This window comes from Heliangelus exortis, chromosome 28 (assembly GCF_036169615.1).
Source record: "Heliangelus exortis chromosome 28, bHelExo1.hap1, whole genome shotgun sequence".
Lineage (NCBI taxonomy): Eukaryota > Metazoa > Chordata > Aves > Apodiformes > Trochilidae > Heliangelus > Heliangelus exortis.
In genome coordinates, this window is record NC_092449.1 from 424,986 (window position 1) to 441,434 (window position 16,449).

General features: G+C 59.8%; 1 protein-coding gene across 1 annotated transcript; it reads right to left on the reverse strand.

Annotated features, from left to right (window-relative positions):
- Positions 1-147: 147 nt before the first annotated feature.
- Positions 148-15,233, reverse strand: LOC139788243 (unconventional myosin-Vb-like). The gene is made up of 37 exons (XM_071727957.1): positions 15,207-15,233; positions 13,366-13,476; positions 12,793-12,955; positions 12,580-12,724; positions 12,296-12,452; positions 11,972-12,112; positions 11,678-11,759; positions 11,407-11,514; positions 10,348-10,460; positions 9,957-10,222; positions 9,682-9,763; positions 9,254-9,394; positions 9,049-9,171; positions 8,615-8,698; positions 7,903-8,052; positions 7,678-7,775; positions 7,462-7,548; positions 7,274-7,385; positions 6,849-7,060; positions 6,522-6,678; positions 6,205-6,444; positions 5,240-5,449; positions 5,010-5,103; positions 4,751-4,896; positions 4,421-4,555; positions 4,103-4,312; positions 3,925-4,022; positions 3,410-3,596; positions 3,115-3,208; positions 2,801-2,935; positions 2,510-2,661; positions 2,143-2,232; positions 1,845-1,995; positions 932-1,202; positions 679-853; positions 396-476; positions 148-306 (listed from the first exon to the last, which is right to left on the reverse strand). Exons 1-37 carry the CDS (start codon positions 15,231-15,233, stop codon positions 148-150), a joined length of 5,187 nt encoding a protein of 1,728 aa, XP_071584058.1.
- Between the last annotated feature and the right edge of the window lie 1,216 nt (positions 15,234-16,449).

The window sequence follows — 16,449 nt, forward strand, 5'->3', positions numbered from 1 at the left end:
GCACCCAAGCTTCAATAAACAAATCACTTCCTAAAGGACAGCACACACAAAGTGCTGCAGCCCCACATTTGGGGCATACCCACCCCACAGGAAAGTCCAGACACCCCTTGAGGAGGCAACAGCAGTGGCCAAGGGACAGACCTGGGCTCAGGGGTGGAAAAGGAAGCCCAAGTCGAGGGCATCAGGGATGTGGAGCTCATCCAGGTGCAGGGGGGAGGCAGTGAAGGGCAGGTGCACAGGGAAGAGGTGGCTGGTGTCTACCAGCAGCTGACTGGGGCCCTCTCCATACTGCTCCTGGAGCTGCTTCTGTAGGGACACATCCCGGGCTGCTCAGGGAGGGTGCCCAAAGGACAACCCCTCCCTCACACCACCTCAACCCCCCAGGGCCTGCTCACCTCCACCCTGCTGATGAAGCTGGGGCTGACACGTTCCTCCAGCCCGGCAGCCGGGGTGTAAGCCTGGAGGATCTTCACAACCTGGAGGAGACAGTGGGGACCATGAACAGGGAAGGGCTTGGCACATCCAGATGCCTTTGGGTGTTTTGTGGTCCCCACCCCAGGGCATCTCTGGTGCACGCAGGGAGGCCAAGGAGCCCCAGGTGAGGATGAGTGGCAGGCAGCAACCACCCCACCCCCCCCTGTACCTGCTGGGGTGGCAGCAACCCCCCACCCCCTGTACCTGCTGGGGTGACAGCACAGTGCAGAGACTGCAGAGTGCTCCAGCATCCTCCTCTGTCACCTTCTTCACCTGCAGCAGTTGAGCAGCCTGGACCAGGGGTTCCAGCACCTCACAGGCCCCACTCTGCTGCAGCCCCTCTGCCCGCAGCCACTGCTCCAGCTGGCTGATGTTGTACCTGCCAGGGACACCAGGTCAGGGAACACAGGCCATGCCCCAGCATCCCCGGAGACACCCAGCTCCCACAGGAACTGACCTGAGCTGGATGCCACGGCTCCAGGAGCAAGTGTCCTTTCTCAGCAGCAGGTAGTTGAGAGTGGTGCCACTGATGAGGAAGAGAAGCTGGCGCAGGGCCTGGTGCCCCACGCTGGGGGCCAACCCATGGTGGTCCAAGGATGCACGGAAGGAGCCCAGCACCTGCAGCAGCTCGGGCAGAGTGTGAGCAGGGGCTGCTGAGGAGCGGTGGGGGCCAGGAGGGCAGGAGGAGGACAAGCCCTGGATGGGCTCACTCTCCAGCATGGCGGCAACTAAAGAGAAGGTAAAGGCTCATCAGAACCAGACAGAGCCCCTGAGCTGTGCATCAAGCAGCCACTACCCTGCTCCTGAGCTTACAGGAAAACTGGGGAGGGACATTTTACAAGAGCATGGAGTCACAGTATGAGGGATGATCATTTTAAACTGGAAGAGGAGAGATTTAGGTTGAACATTAGGAAGAAATTCTTTACTGTGAGAGTGGCGAGATCCTGGCCTAGGCTGCCCAGAGAAACTGTGGCTGTGCCATCCCCAGCAGTGTTGAAGGATGGGGCTTGGAGCAACTTGGGCTGGTGGGAGGTGTCCCAGCCCATGGCAGGGAGGGGGGGGGCCCACCAGAAGGTCTTTAAGGTCCTTTCCAATCCAAGTCTGTCCTAGGATTCTGTGTCCCAGTTGGGGCTGCAGAGGCTGCTGACACCTCCAGGATAGTAGACCCTACCACACAAGGCTGCAGAGCAGGGGACAGAACAGAGCTCCCTTGTGGCGCACCATGGTGCTGAGCCCATTTTAGCTCTCCAGCCACCCCCAGTTCAGCACTCACCTTCCCCCCCTGGGTGCATCCTTTAACAGTGTGGGCAGTTCACAGAGCTGAGTCCTGTGATTCCACCCCAAACCAGCACCCTGCACCCAGGCCATACCTATCATGGGTTTGAGGCGCTTCTCAGCGGTGCGGATGAGCTGCTGGTAGAGGTGGACAGCCAGGGCACCCAGGCTGCAGCAGGAGCTCTGGGGGTCCAGGTTCTGCAGGCGATGCTGGTTCTGCCGTGCCGTGTTGCCCTGCCCGTAGCTCTGTGGGCACAGGCTGGGTGAGAGACAGAAGCACCAGGAGGCCAGCGGGCTCCCCCAGCAAGCACAGAGCAGCATCAGCCCAAGCAGTAACCACAAATCCTGTCCCCTCAGCTCCCACCCACCCCAGGAGGTGCATCCCAGCCCTACCTCATCCTGGCTGTACTGGCGCAGGCAGTTGAGGAGCCGGCAGGTGTTGGCCAGCCAGAGTGCCACCACATCAAAGTTGTCACTGTGCTTCTGCAGGAAGCAACAGAGAGCACTGGGGTCAGCAGACAGCCCTCACCCCCCAATGGCAGCTCTAGGAGCCACACAGATCTTCAGGAGGACTGTGGGGGTACAGAGCTGCTGGACCCTCTCCAGCACCCAGGGGCACCCCTCACCCCAGAAGATGCTCAAGGCTGAAGACTGCAGCCAGCCATATGCTGTTCCCTGGGGGACAGGCTGCTGTCTCAGTGCCACCCCCACCTTGCACAGTGAAGATCCTGTTCCCTCAACCCCATACAGAGCCCAGCACCTTCATGACCCTTTTGATGGCATCCATGGCTGCATCCAGGAGGGAGCGAGCCCGGGGCTCATCACAGCAGTGGTCCGCATGGCGGAAGCACAGGAAGAGGATGTAAGCTGGCAGGTCTGGGAGGGACCAGGGACTGCCTTGTGGTTCATAGTCTGCAGGGTAAAGCAGGACAGTTGGGATCCAGGCAGCTACAGAAAGCTGATCCTGAGCCCCAGGAACAGTGAAAGGAGAGGCAGAGACTGGCAAGTGGGGACAAACCTGGGGTAAGGAATCCATTTCTCCAACCCCTACCTGTGATGATGGCCTTGATAATGCGCCCTTCATCCTCCATCTTCCATGGCAGCATAGCCTGGGACAGCCCAGCCAGGGACAGGACCATAGGGGATGCTGCCAGCTCTTGCACTGGCCCAGCAGCATCTCTCTTCACTGTGGGAGACAAACACAGGTCACATCCTGATGTGTTCTGTGTGGATCTGATCTGATCAGATCCCCTCAGCTCAGTCCAAGCAGATGCTCCCCAACATCTCTGGCAGGACTCTGTTCCCCCCACAGCTCAAACCATGAGGCTAGTGAGCCCCACACTTCCCTCCAGTGCCAGCACTTGCCTGAGAGTTCCTGGATCTGCTTTGCATAGGCTCTCAGCTGCTTCTGGAGCTTCAGTGTGGTCCTCTCCTGCTTTTCCAGCTTCTGGGCCAACTCCTGGGCAGGAACAGCCCCAGGAGGGCTCAGCCAGCCTCCCTCAGCTGGACACACCTCCCCCCAGCACCCACCGAGGGGAGCAGAGCTGGGGGGGTGCAGCAGGCTCCCCCACATTTCTCCCTAAGGGGCTGCTGCAGCTCCCCCCAGGGCAAGGCCATGGAAGCCAGCCCCAAGCCTGGCTCTGCCATCTCCTCTCCTTACCCAGTTCTCCTCCTTGAGTTGCAGGACATGGTGCTGCAGCCCCTCTTGTCCCTGCTGCCTCTGCAGGTCCTGGATGAGGGCTGCCTGCTGCTGGTTCAGCTGCTTGAGGGAGCGGATGTCGAGTTGCAGCCCTTCCACCTCCTCCTCGTGCTGCTGCTTCTCCTCCCGCAGTTGGCTGGCCAGCAGCCTGCACAATGCACCCAGGGAAACTGAGGCACCCACTTCCTTTAGCTGCCACAGCCCAGCCCCTGGGGAGGCTGCTGAAGAGGAGTTTCTCCCCCCAACTCTTCCCCAGCCCAGGCACCCTGGAAGCATCACAGCCCCAGCTTTGCTGACAGAGCATCTCCCATCTGGCTGCACTGGGCTCCAGCACTCCCAGCACAGCCCACACCAGCACCATCCACTTTAGAGGCTCTTCTTGAGCCCAGGAAAAGCCCCACCAGTAGCATGGGTCCCACAGCCCATCTGGGGGAACCCAGCCTCAGCTGTGGACCATCTTCTGGGCCCACACTCACCTGTTGGCAACCTGCACAGCATCATAGGCATGCTTCAAGTCCTCCTCTGCTGCCACCTTCCCCGGGCTCCTGCCCAGCCCCAGCATCTCAACAATGTTCTGTAGGGAGGGAGAGGAGCACAGGGTGAAGGTGGCCCCACCAGCCTGGACCTGCTCATGGCTACGGGGCAAGGGCTTACCCTGCGCTTGAGGAAGTCCAGGGGTTTCCTCTCCTCCCTCTCCACTGGTTCCTTGGATCTCCTCAGCTTCTCTCGGGTCCGGGCCAGCTCCTCGTTGGCAGCACTGAGCTGTCCCAGGAGGAGAAGGTATGCCTTCCCAAAGGGATTCTGGCCCACACTACCATTCAGCAGCACCTCACTGCTGGGCTGGGGCTGCAGCTCCTCCGACCCCTGGATGCAGAAACAGGGTTTGGCAAAGCAGACACCCAGCTCAGAGCCTCAGGGCACAGCTGTCTGCACAGACAGGGGAAGGGACAGACCTCTTCCCCTCTACCCCACCCCACCAGTGTCACCACTAGCCTCTGCCTGCTTGTCGGAGCCATCTCGGGAGGGAGCTGTGGACATGGAGGACAAGTAGCTGCTCTCAGAGCCCATGAAGCTCTCTGTTGAAGGGGACCGTCTCAAGGTGCTTTGCTGAGGAAGGAGAGAAAGGCAAAAGTTGTTCCCCTGCACCCCAAGCACCCACTGGTGCATCATCTGGAGCAGAGCAGACACAGCACCAGGAGGATGCCTTAGCTTGGGGGCTGGGAGCTCACTTCTCCCACAGAGGGTGCCCTGGACCAGCTGGCACTGCAGGGAGCCAAAGAAGGGTCTCTACTAGCCCCTCACCCTGTGGAGGGCCAGCTCATCCCGCAGGTTCTCGTAGCCCTGCTCCAGGCGTGTGTACTCCTGCACCAGGCTCTGGTAACGCGCCCGCTCCTCCTCCAGCTCCTGCCTCAGCCCCTGGCTCTCCCGTGCTGAACGCTGGTGCTGCTCTGCAGGGACAGGCACAGCAGGGAAGAGGGACAGGCAGGAACACAGCAAAGCCTGCAAGGCCAGCCCACACCCCAGTAGGAAGGAGGTGAGGAGATCCAGTCGATCCCTTTACCTTCGAGATCCTGCGACTGCTCCAAGGTGCGCTGGATCAGAGCATCCCTCTCCTTCCCCAGCTGCAGCTTCATGCCTTCCACTTCTGCCAAGCGCTGTGGGACAGCAGAGGAGAAGGTACAGGCAGAGCCCTGCCTGACAGAGGTCTCCACCCCAGGCCAGGACACACAGCATGATGCCGGGTCCCTGGAAAACCCCAGCAAAGTGAGAGCATCCCCTGAGCTGACTGACCTGCCTGAGCTCCTCTACCTCCTGGGCCAGGCAGCTCTTTGCATGCTGCCTCTCCAGCTCAGCCAGTCGCTCCTGCAGCTTCTGCACCTGGGCCTCACGGGCCACGTCCTCCCGCAGCTGCTGCATCTCATCCCGCAGGTGCTGCACCTCCTCAGCATGGGCAGCATTCAGCCTGGAGAGCCGCTCCAACAACCTCTGCTTCTCCTGGGCCTTGGGACAATGGGCAGAGCATGTTAGGCCACTGGCTGGGGGCAAGGGCACATCCCCACCTGCCTCTCCGAGAGCCCACACAGCTCAGGATGCCCCTCTGCAACCAGCCTGGATACTCCATCTCCCACCCATCAGTTGGGAGCCCTGACCCATGGCTGTCACCTCAAACAAAGCTCAGCGTGGGGAGAGCAGCTCCTCAGGCCACACCATCCCGCATGGAGCCCAGCTTGAGCTCATGCTCCATAGCCCCATACCCATCTCTTGGCCAGCCCCAAGCACAGGATTTTCCAGCCCTGCTTCCCTCAATGCCCAGAGACAGGATCACACAACAGAATCCTTCTCAACCCCTCCACAGGCAGCCCCAGAAATGATGACAGCCAAAGCAGAGGCACTCACCCAGCAGGTGACAGCAGATGCTGCCAGCAGAATCATGGTGGAAGAACACATCACACCAGAAATGTCCCCAGCACATGACACTGCTGCAAGGGTGCCCCCAGGTGAGCACCCAGGAGGGTGCCCAACCTATCCTCAGGGCTACCAGCCCCACATCCATTGGGAACACTGAAAACCCAGGAATGAGACCCAGATGACCTGTGTCAGGAAGGGTTAGCTCCCACCCCTGGACCAGGAGAAACCCAAAGACAAGGGCAGGGGTGGCTTTGACTGCCCAGGGACTGATAAGAAGCGGCCAGCAGAAAGGCAGCTGCCTCCCCCCAGTGCCATGTGGGCCACCAAGGACTGAAGCCAGCACCCACCTGCTCATCCAGCCTGCACTGCAGCTGGATCACCTTGATCTCCAGACCCTTGTGCAGCTGCTTGTAGTGCTCCACTGAGCGGGCCTGGACCCGCAGCTGCTGCAGCTCCCGGCGCGCCCGCAGCCGGCGGTAGCAGCTCTGCAGGAGGATGATGGCCCCACGCAGCCGGGCATAGTGGGACCGGGCCAGCCAGCCCCTGACAGCAGCCTGGATCACCACAGCTTTCTGCTGCCACACCATCTGTGGAGGGAGAGATGGGGCGATGGCAGCACAGCCACCCCCTCTGGGTGACACCCGGTGCCCTGCCAGGCTCCTACCTGTCGGTGAAGGCGCCGGGCAAACATGCCCCGGGTGAAGGCTTGGATGGTGATGACAGCTCGGAGCAGCTGTAGGTAGGAACGCCGGGCCAGAGCCATCCTCAGGGCCTTCTGCAGCACCACAGCAGCCCTGGTCCTGCGCAGCATCCTGACAAAGCTGCAGGGAGGGCAAAGACACAGGCAGCAGGAGTCGAAGCAGAGCAGCCCAGGGATAGGGACACGCAGGTCAAAAACCCAGCCCAGAGCCCGGAAAACTTCCGGCTCCTCCCAAGGCTGAGCTTCATCTCAGCTCATTGCAGGTCCTGCCCAGCCCCTTTCCCTGCTCACCTCCGGGCCAGCATGCCCCGGGCATGGCGTTGCAGGCAGATTGCTGCTGCTCGTGCCCGTCCCAGGCGCCTCCGTGCCAGCCACCCCCGCAGGTGCCTCTGCAACAAGGTGCAGGCTGCCCTCAGCTGCTGGCACCGCAGTGCTTCCAGGTGAGCCACTTGGCCAGCCTGGAAAAACACCTTGCTCTTCCCACACCGGTACTTGCTGGGATCCTGCAGGCAAAGGTAGAGTCAGTCCCAGGGACAAAGCCGGGATCCCCCCAGGGATGATGCTCCTCGTGGCCTCCATCTCCTCACCCAGCCTCCCTGGAGGCCAGATGCCTTCCCATCTCCCAACTGAGTCATTGTTATATCCCAGTGGGCACCCACACACTGGGAGAAGCATCTGCAAGGCATGCTGAAGCATCCCCCAAGCAGGACCCTTACTTGGAGCAGTCTCTCAAGGGCAAGGCTGCAGATCTGCTTCTCATCAGTTCCCATCAGCTCCTCTCTGCTCAGCAAAGCCCTATACCTCTCCAAGAATTCCTGATATGTCCACCTGAGGGGGACAAAGGGGGAATCAGAAGTGCTGGCAAGTTGGGAGCACCCAGGGTGCTGCTGAAGCAGGAGAGTACCTGGAGGGGTATCCTGAGGCACTGATCCGGATGGTCTCCAGGACCCCGCAGGCTCGTAGCTGCTCCACTGCTCTCCTGGAGTCAAACCTGGGACAAAGAGGGGCTGACCTAGAACACGTCTCAGCCAGCTTGGCACACTCCAAGCTACGAAGGGTCAGGGCAGAAGGGACACAGAAGGGAGGGACAGCAGTGTCCCCACCCTGGGCAGGCACTCACACGAAGGGCAGTTTGGCATCGTTGGGTTTGATGCAGCGGATGTAGTGGGGGGTGGTGCTGCCCAATGTCTCCATCAGACAGTGCAGGGAGGTTTTGAACTGCAGAGGACAAGGCAAGCATGGTCAGGGCCCTCAGGAGTATCCTGGGGCTAATGGGGTTCCCCCAGGCCAGGGACCTCCCCTTGGGGCTATTCCCAGCCCTGGTTGTCCAGGAATGTCTCCATACCTGGCTGGAGATGGACTTCTTGCTCTTCCGGCTCCTAGGCAGTGACCTGCGGCTGGGGCGAGTGGGGACCCAGTGCCCGCTGGACCTGCGGGACTGCAAGGATGTGGGGCCAGAGCCTTCCTCCAGGAAAAGCTCCATGAGCAGGGCAGACTGTGCAGAGCAGAGCCATGAGAGTCAGGCACACCTCAGCACAAGCATCCCCCAGCACCCAGAGAGCCACAACCACCAGCAGACAAAGTCCCAAGAGACCACAGACTCCAGAGGCCAGCCCAGTGCATGGGCCTCTGTCCTAATGCAGATCAGCTGTGCCCCACATGCTGCTCTTCCCAGGAAAAAACAAGTGCAAGCCATGGGCACCTTCCCAGGTGTGCTTGAGAATGCTCCATGATGTCCCTTACCTTCTGCCATGGCCATGCAGGGTAGAAGGGAGAAGTGACAGCATTACAGACCAGGAAGCAGCAGGACCTTCTCTCAGCAGGGACATAGACCAACGTGTCCCCCAAGGCAGGGGAACAGGGTGGGGAGTACCCCCACCTCAGGGCACCCTGCCCATGGCCAGCACTGCATGGGGCTGCACCAGCAGGCAGAGAGGGATTCCCCCTGCATGGTTTGTACCTCCTACATCACCCACTGTTCCCAAGCCCAGGCTCCTGGGGCCACAAGCTGGCCAGGCTCTGCCCTACACAGCTCCTACTCAGAGCTGGTTTCTCACCTTGCTGGCTCTCAGCAGCCCCACCAGCTCCTCAGGGACAGCATCTCTGTTCTTCTCCACAAACCCATCACACTGGTATTCCACCTGGCAGGAGACAAGGCAAGGACCAGCAATAGCCAGCAGCTTCCCAGATCCTGGGGTTCCTGGTTTAAGGCTTTTGGGAGAAGTCTTTGCAGGAGTCAGAGGAGCCAGTGGTGGCCACACTGCTAACTCCTACCCTGCTGCAAGACTACTGATGGAAACCATCACAGACAGAGTTTCCACATTTTTACTGAGTTGCAGCCAAGCCCTGAACAAGCAAAGCCAGCAGGATCCCCTTGCCAGTCTGAGGCTGCAGGAGATGCCACCACCAGCTCTAGCCCGGGCTGCCCAACAGTGCAGAGCCCCTGCCAAGCCCTCCCCACCCAGGGCTGTCCTGCCACAGCTGTCCCTACCTTGCCAGCAAAGTGACAGACAACGAAAGCATCCATGGGCCTCTTGGGCTTCTGGAAGTGGGAGCTGGTGAGATGGGTCTGGTAAAGCTTCTGGGCCCAGCTCCCATCATTGCCTTGGGGCACCTGAAAGTCAAATGGGTCAGAAGGGGAAGCAGGGGGGCTCCTGGTGGCTACAGCAGCCTGCTCCTGAAACCCCTTACCCCACCTTGCACTCCTCATTCAGCAGGTCCAGGATGCCAAGCCGACCCTCAATGAGCTCAATGCATGGCTGATTGTCACAGAAGTCAACAAAGACCCAAGGGATCTCCTCGGTCACATACTCCTCCTGCTCCAGCTTGAAGACATGCTGGAACGCAGGGAGAAAAGAGCAGGACTGAGCCAGGAGGGGAAAAAGTTGGCCAGCCACCAGGCAGTGGCTTGGTTTACACAAGATACCTGAGCAGCCCTTCTGGAGCAGGAGCACTTGGGAGGGAAGAGAGGGAAGGAAAAGACCACACCCAGCTCCAGCAACCTCCCCAAGCCCATGTTTGGGGGACAGGAACACCAACCACATTTGAGGCAGAGAGCTCCAAAAGGACCAGCAGAGCAGGGATGTGTCGGGCTCACAAGGGGACACAGTTGGGTGACACCCACCAGGTTGAAAAGCTGCTGCAGCTTCTCATTAGCATAATTGATGCAGAACTGCTCGAAGCTATTGAGCTCAAACATCTCAAACCTGTGGGGAGCAGAGACCTGCCTGAGGCAGCTCCTGGGCAGAGCCACCCCCCCAGCCACAGGCACCCAAGTGTCCCCCCTGCAGGGACAGTGATGTTCCCATGCTCCAGCTGGAGCAGTCAGTGGCTGCAGAGCTGATGCAGGAGTAGGACCCTGCTCTTCCAGGAAACCCAGGAGAGGGGAACAGCACTTACCCATAGATGTCCAGGATGCCAATGGAGGTACAGTGTCCCTCCAGTGACCACAGGGCACGGTTGACCTTGCTCACTATCCACCTGAAGACCTGCCCGTACATGTACTTGGCCAGCGCATCCCGGGATTCGAGTGCCTGTTGCCTGGACAGGGGCTTCAGGAAGGTCTCCCCAGCAGTGACCAGCTTGCGGTGACAGAGCCAGCGTGTCACCTGCAAGGCCTCAACCCCCAGCAATGTGCAGAACAGCCCTAGGGCCTCGTCAGCAGCCTGCAAAGGGACAACCCGTCACCGCAGTGGTTCTGCAACACGCGGTGCAGCGTTGCACTGTGTGCAGCCAGCACAATCCAGGGGACAGTTTGGGACACAGGCTGCAGGCAGCAGCTCTCCCCCACCTCCACAAAGCAGCTGTCACCACGACGGTCCCTCCCTCTGACCACAACATTACCCAGGTGCAGGATGGCAGCCAGGATGCTGAAGAGTTCGATCTGCTCAGCCTCAGGGACACCTGGGAACACAGCAGAGGTGTGAGGGACTCTCCAGATTCTCCCCACCCTGGGTTGGTCTGACCTCCTGCACTGCACAAGCCCAAGGGATGGGAATGGTCAGTAGACAGCCAGGTGACCCAGCCTTCAGATGTCTCCAGCACCACAGCAAGGTGCTGGAGAGATGGCTGAGGCCAACGGCACGAGGTGCAACAAGACCAAATGCTGGCTCCTGCACTTGGGTCACAACAACCCCACACAATGCTCCAGGTTTGAGGACAAGCTGCTGGGAAGTACCCCATGGAAAAGGACCTGGATGTGTTGGCCAATAGCAGCTGAATATAAGCCAGCATGTGCACAGGTGGCCAAGAAGGCCACCAGCATCCTGGCTGATACCAGTACTGGTGTGGCCAGCAGGACCAGGGCAGGGATCATCCCCCTGTGCTGGGCACCTCAAAGGGAGTGTGTCCAGAGAAGGGCAATGGAGCTGAGGAAGGGTGTGGAGCACAGATCTGCCCAGGAGCAGCTGAGGGAGCTGGGGCTGTTGATCCTGGAGCAGAGGAGGCTGAGGGGAGACCTTCTGGCTCTCTGCAACCCCCTGAGAGAAGGTTGGAGCCAGGGCTGATTCCTCTTACCACTCACAGGCAGCCAACTCCTAGCCCATGGCTCCCCCCAGCTGGGACAAGATAGAAGAGGAACCAGCCTTAAATTGTGCCAGGGGAGATTTAAATTGGAGCTTGGGAACAATTTCTCCCTGGGTTTTCAGCCCTTGGCCCCATCTGCCCAGGGCAGGGGTGGAGTCCCCATCCCTGGAGATTTGGTGCTGAGGGATATGGGGTGGTGGTGGCCCTGGCAATGTTGGGGGGGACGGTTGGACTTGAAGACCTTACAGGTCTTTTCCAACCAAAAAATTCAATGATTCTAGAACAACCAGCCCTGGGGCCCACCCCTGCCCTCCCAGCCCCATACCCAGCAGTGAGCAGGCATGGCGGGTGCTGTCCAGGTCAGCCTCATCCTCAGTGCTGTGGGAAGCAGTGCACTGGCCCTGACGGGTGTAGTGGAAGAATTCTGCCCCACCTGTGGGCAAGACTTGTCAGGCTGTGAACCAGCACATCCCCCCTACCTTTATCCCACCCCCAGGAACCTCCTCCAGCTGGGGAGGGCAGAATGTCCTGACACTGCCCAGCACAGGAGATGGTGTCAGCAAGCTGTGCCACCAGGAGTACATGTTTGCACTCACAGAGACCCAAGCCCCGGAGCTCAGGCAGGGCAGCTGAGGCACAGAGCTGGTAGAAGATATGGTAGTTCCTCTCTGCTTTTGCCTGCAGATGAGCAAGAAAATCCCTAAGGAGCCAGGTCACCTCAGGCCACCCTGCTCTCTCTCCTGCAGCAGGGCTGCAGCCCCAGATTTGGTGACAAGGGACACCTTCCCCTCCCAGCTTGACTCAGCAGTGCTGGGGTTGCTTCCTCAGGGGATGCCCTAGAGGAGCACCCTCCCACTCAGCCCTGTCCCCATGTCATCCTGGGGACCCACCTGGAAGGTGACACGGGACTTCTCCAGCAGGTAGGTTTTGATGGTGGCCCCAGTGACACGTGCATGGCTGAAGCCAATCTCAATGTACTTCCCAAAGCGGCTGCTGTTGTCATTCCTGGTGGTCTTTGCATTCCCAAAGGCCTGGTGGGGAAGGAGTGCAGCAGGGTTTAGCTGGCCCCAGATCTCCATGTGCTCTGGAGAAGTTCAGTCCCTGCCACCCATCATACAGAGGGAGACAGACACAGCATCACCTCGGGGATACAGGACCAGCAGTGGCACCCCAGCCATCCCCATGCAGAGCCCTGGGGACTCGGGGGAACTCACCTCCATGACAGGGTTGGAAGCCAGCACCTTCTCCTCTATGCTGGAGTTGCCCAGGCAGCCCCCAACAGTGGTGAAGTACCTCATGGCATACTTGGCTGTTGCAGTCTTCCCTGCGCCTGACTCACCGCTGATGATGAGGGACTGGTTCTTCCCAAACCTGCCAGAAAGGAACAGGAGCTGAGGACAGCTGGTAACTCAGGAAAACCACTCTCCACATGGTCCAGAGGGGGGGTTTAACCCCTCCCTATTGCAACCCTGAGGGCATTCCTGTGCCATGCTCTCACCTCACCATCTGCTTGTAGGCCTCCTCTGCCAAGGCAAAGATGTGGGGATCCATGTCCCCCATTTCACGGCCGCTGTAGGCATGGATCACCTCCTCCTCATAGAGGGGCAACGGCTCGTAGGGGTTGATAGCGACGAGGATGATACCTGGAGGAAGAGGGCTGAGCAAAGGGCTGGGGGGCACCTGGCTGAGGAGCCATGGGGAGGGGGCTCACCACAGTAGGTGTAGATGGCCTTGGCCTCCAGGAACCGGCGTCGGAGCGAGTGGAGCACAGCGGGCTCATGCAGGTAACTCAGGGCCACCAGATCATCAGCACCCGAGAGGCACTCGGGGTTGCAGAGAGGTGGTAGCTGGGACTCGATGGGGTAGGCAAGTGCCTGCAGGGATGGAGATGGAGCAGGACAAGCTCTGAGCAGGGTCAGGTAGGATGGGGGAGGGATGCTGTCTGCAGCCCACACTGGGGCTGTTCATCACCAGGAATCTCAGCCCAGCAGTCAGGACAAGCTGAGCTGGAGGCCTTTGGGGAGGTCAGGCAGGAGCAGGCAGCAAGGAGCAGCTCATCAAGCAGCCAGGGGACACAGAGCAGTGTGAGCCAGTCACAGCCACAGCAGCCTGGGCTCCTGCTCAGACACCAGAGCAGACATATCCAGGCAGTGCTTGAGCCTCTCTGTACCCTGCTGAGGATCCCAGGCTGGTCTGGGGTGCAGAGCTGATCTCCCACCTGGAGATGTCTGACCACAAGGCAAGCACAAGAGGGATCTCCTGGGCTGCACAGCTCCAGCCTTACCGAGCCATCTTCCAGCCGGAGATGGAGAATAGCATCTCCTTCCTTGTAGCCTCTGGTTATCTCTGCCACCTTCCAGACTTCAGCACAATCAGGGATCCACACCCAGGCACCCTGCAGGGACACAGGAAGAAAGGGACCCTTGGAGAGAGCCTCAGCTTCCTGCTGCAAACAGCAGGTGCTGATGAGGTGAGAGCTCCGACTTCCCTCTGCACCTCTCAGACCTGAGCTGCAGCACCTCCCTCACACCCCAAAATCCCTCTTTGGAGCCATGCCACAGGGAGTGTGATGCCACACTCAGCATGGCTGAAACAGCACAACACTGTGGGGGCTAGAGGTAAAAACTGTGCCAAAAAAACAAGCTTAAACCAGGTCAACTGGCCAGCAGGTGAATCCCCAGCTGGCACAGGAGGACCTGTAGGCCAGGGAACTACAGCTCCTGGTGCCCATTCTCCAGCCACAGGCACCCACAGCCCTGCTCTGCCAGCCACCATCTCATCACCTACTGCCCAGCCACGGGGACCAGGAGCTGCTTCCCTCCTGCAGCTCCCAGCAGGCAAAGATGAGGCTATATTGCAAGCTTAAAATAGGGAAGGGAGGGTGGAAAAGATAATAGCTGCAGCTTAACACTTAGGCTGAGCTAGGAGCCTGTGGATGTAACCACAAACTCTGGGAGCTGTTGTGGAGCATCAGCAGTGCTCAAAATCCCCATACTCCCATCCCAGTGAGCCAGGAACAGCCTCTCCCTAGAAAATGGGGTCTGGAAGATCATCCTGGTTTCACAGGGCTTGCAAATCCAGGGAACCTGGCTTACAGCAAACCTTTCCAGCTCTGCAACGTGTGAAGCACAGGTGTCCATGCCTCGTTAGAGCTGCTCAGACAAGCAGCAAAGGAGCTGGAAGGCTGGGGAGGGGGAAGGAGAGGGCTGAACTTTGGGTTCACATCCAAGGAACCATCAGAGGACTGAAAGTCGTGACTTCTCAGCTGAAATGAAGAGAGAAGGAAAGAGACAGGGCTGCAGGGACCGAGCAGAGGAGCAGAGTCAGGGAGCCATTATCTTCTACGAGCAGTAGCCACTGGGGGGAGCGAAAATTGCACCATCTACAGCTTCCCGGGAAGGCACGGCGGGATTTTAGTCTGAAATCACAGCTGGACAAAAGAGCATTCTCATTAGCACTGCCCGCCCTCCCCAGCGCTCCCGGGCTGGCCCTGAAGCCGGCACTAACCCGGGACACTCGCTGTACTTCCTGCCTTGGTCACAGCCCGGCCGTGACATGGGACGCGGCAACCCACAGAAAACCCCGTGTTTGCTGGTTACACCTCAGTCACACCACAGCGGCAGATGCTGCACCTCTGACCTCTACGAAACCACCGGAATCTCCATCCCTGAGGACTCCAGGGAGAGGAGGAGCAGCCCCAGCTCGGGTCTGCTCTCCAGCTGCAGCTCTCACTCCTCTCACTTCGCAGCAAAAGCGAAGAGCAGGAGCCCAGTCTGCAGCCAGGAGCACCCACCCCAGGCAGAGCTGGGGGCAGGAGGACACGGGGCAGGATCCGGTGGAGCAAAGCATCGGGACAGGTGGGTGCTTGGGCAGCACCAACCCCTTCAGCCCACCCGCAACGAGCACCCCTAAGAGGTGCTGCCAGGCCATGTGTCCCGGTGTGGCCCGGAGTTCTATGAGCAGCACCGCACCCCACGGCAGAGGGACCCCCACCCCCGAGGTGCCACTAAGCCAGGCACCAGTGGAAAGGTAACCCAGGGGGACACTGAGCCATCCACCGGCATCCAGCCAGGGCTGTGAACCCCCGGGCAGGCAGAAGCCCCCAGACCCCCCGGGTTCCCTCACCTGCACGTACGGGTCCCCTGCGGCCATGGTGCCGCCCCCGCTGCTGCCGGTAGCCCGCTGCCCCTACCCCAGCCCCTTTATGGCTGCTAATTGCCGCTAATTGGAGGCAGAGAGAGGGGTTATGGGTTCCCGCCCCTTCCTCCTCCCGCCCTGGCGGGCTCCTCGGGGTGCTGAGACAGGGACAAACCCCCTGTCAGGAGGTGGCCGACGTCAGTTCGTGCCCCAGGCACCCCAGCTGGCACCCGCCTAACTCTAGGGGGGCCAAACCTGCTCTGGAGGGTCCCATCTCCTGTAACTCCAGCAGATCAGGATAAGTGGGGCCATGAAAGTTGCCCTTCCGCCACCCTGTCCCACTCTCTACCCACCCCCACCCCGCCAACACCCCCGCCCCTAGGAAAAAAAAAAAAACGAAAAAAACACCTGAGCACATTCTGCAACATGGAATACACAGAGACATTTTCTGATGAAAAAATAATGAATTGGTAACTAACAATCACATAGAGGGGGCTGAGCCATGTGCAGCCGTAGAGATGGCCCAGTGGTGCACACAGTGTCACGGATGTGGTGCATGCTCGGGGGTTGCAGCAGGTTGCAGCAAGTGAGAAAGTCCTGCAGGTGCCTGATGCTGGGTGATGGCACCTGGGGATGCATCAAGGCCTGGGGGGAGTGTGGAGTTGAGTTTGCATGGAACAGGCTGGTTTGAAAGGGACCTTAAAATGCATCCACTGCCACCCCTGCCATGGGCAGGGACCCCTCCCACAGCCCAGGGTGCTCCAAGCCCCATCCAACCTTCAACACTGCCAGGGATGGGGCAGCCACAGCTTCTGGGGGCACCCAGGGGCTCAGCACCCTCACCCCAAAGAATTTCTCCCTCCCATCTCATCTCAATTTCCCCTTCTGCTTGAAACCATCCCCCCTCATCCCATCCCTCCAGGCCCTTGTCCCAAGTCCCTCTCCAGCTTTCCTGGAGCCCCTTCAGTCACTGGAAGCTGCTCTAAGATCTCCCCATTGCAGCCTTCTCTTCTCCAGGCTGAACACCCCCAACTCTCTCCCCCTGGCTCCAGAGCTGCTCCAGCCCTCCCAGCACTTCCAGGGCATCCTCTGGATTCACTCCAACAGCTCTGTGTCCTTCTGCTGCTGGGGACCTCAGAACTGGGCCCAGCACTGCAGGGGGTGGGGGTCTCACCAGAGTGGAGCTGAGGGGGAGAATCCCCTGCCCCAATCTGCTGGTGCAGCACGGACA

Excerpts from the sequence above, each read along its gene's own strand:
- LOC139788243 (XM_071727957.1), bottom strand. The coding sequence starts at position 15,233 with ATGGCCGCAGGGGACCCGTACGTGCAG. Across the intron at positions 10,461-11,406 it reads CCATGCCTGCTCACTGCTGG|GTGTCCCTGAGGCTGAGCAG; the intron begins GTATGGGGCTGG and ends CTGTGTTCCCAG. Across the intron at positions 9,172-9,253 it reads TGCTGAATGAGGAGTGCAAG|GTGCCCCAAGGCAATGATGG; the intron begins GTGGGGTAAGGG and ends TTTGACTTTCAG.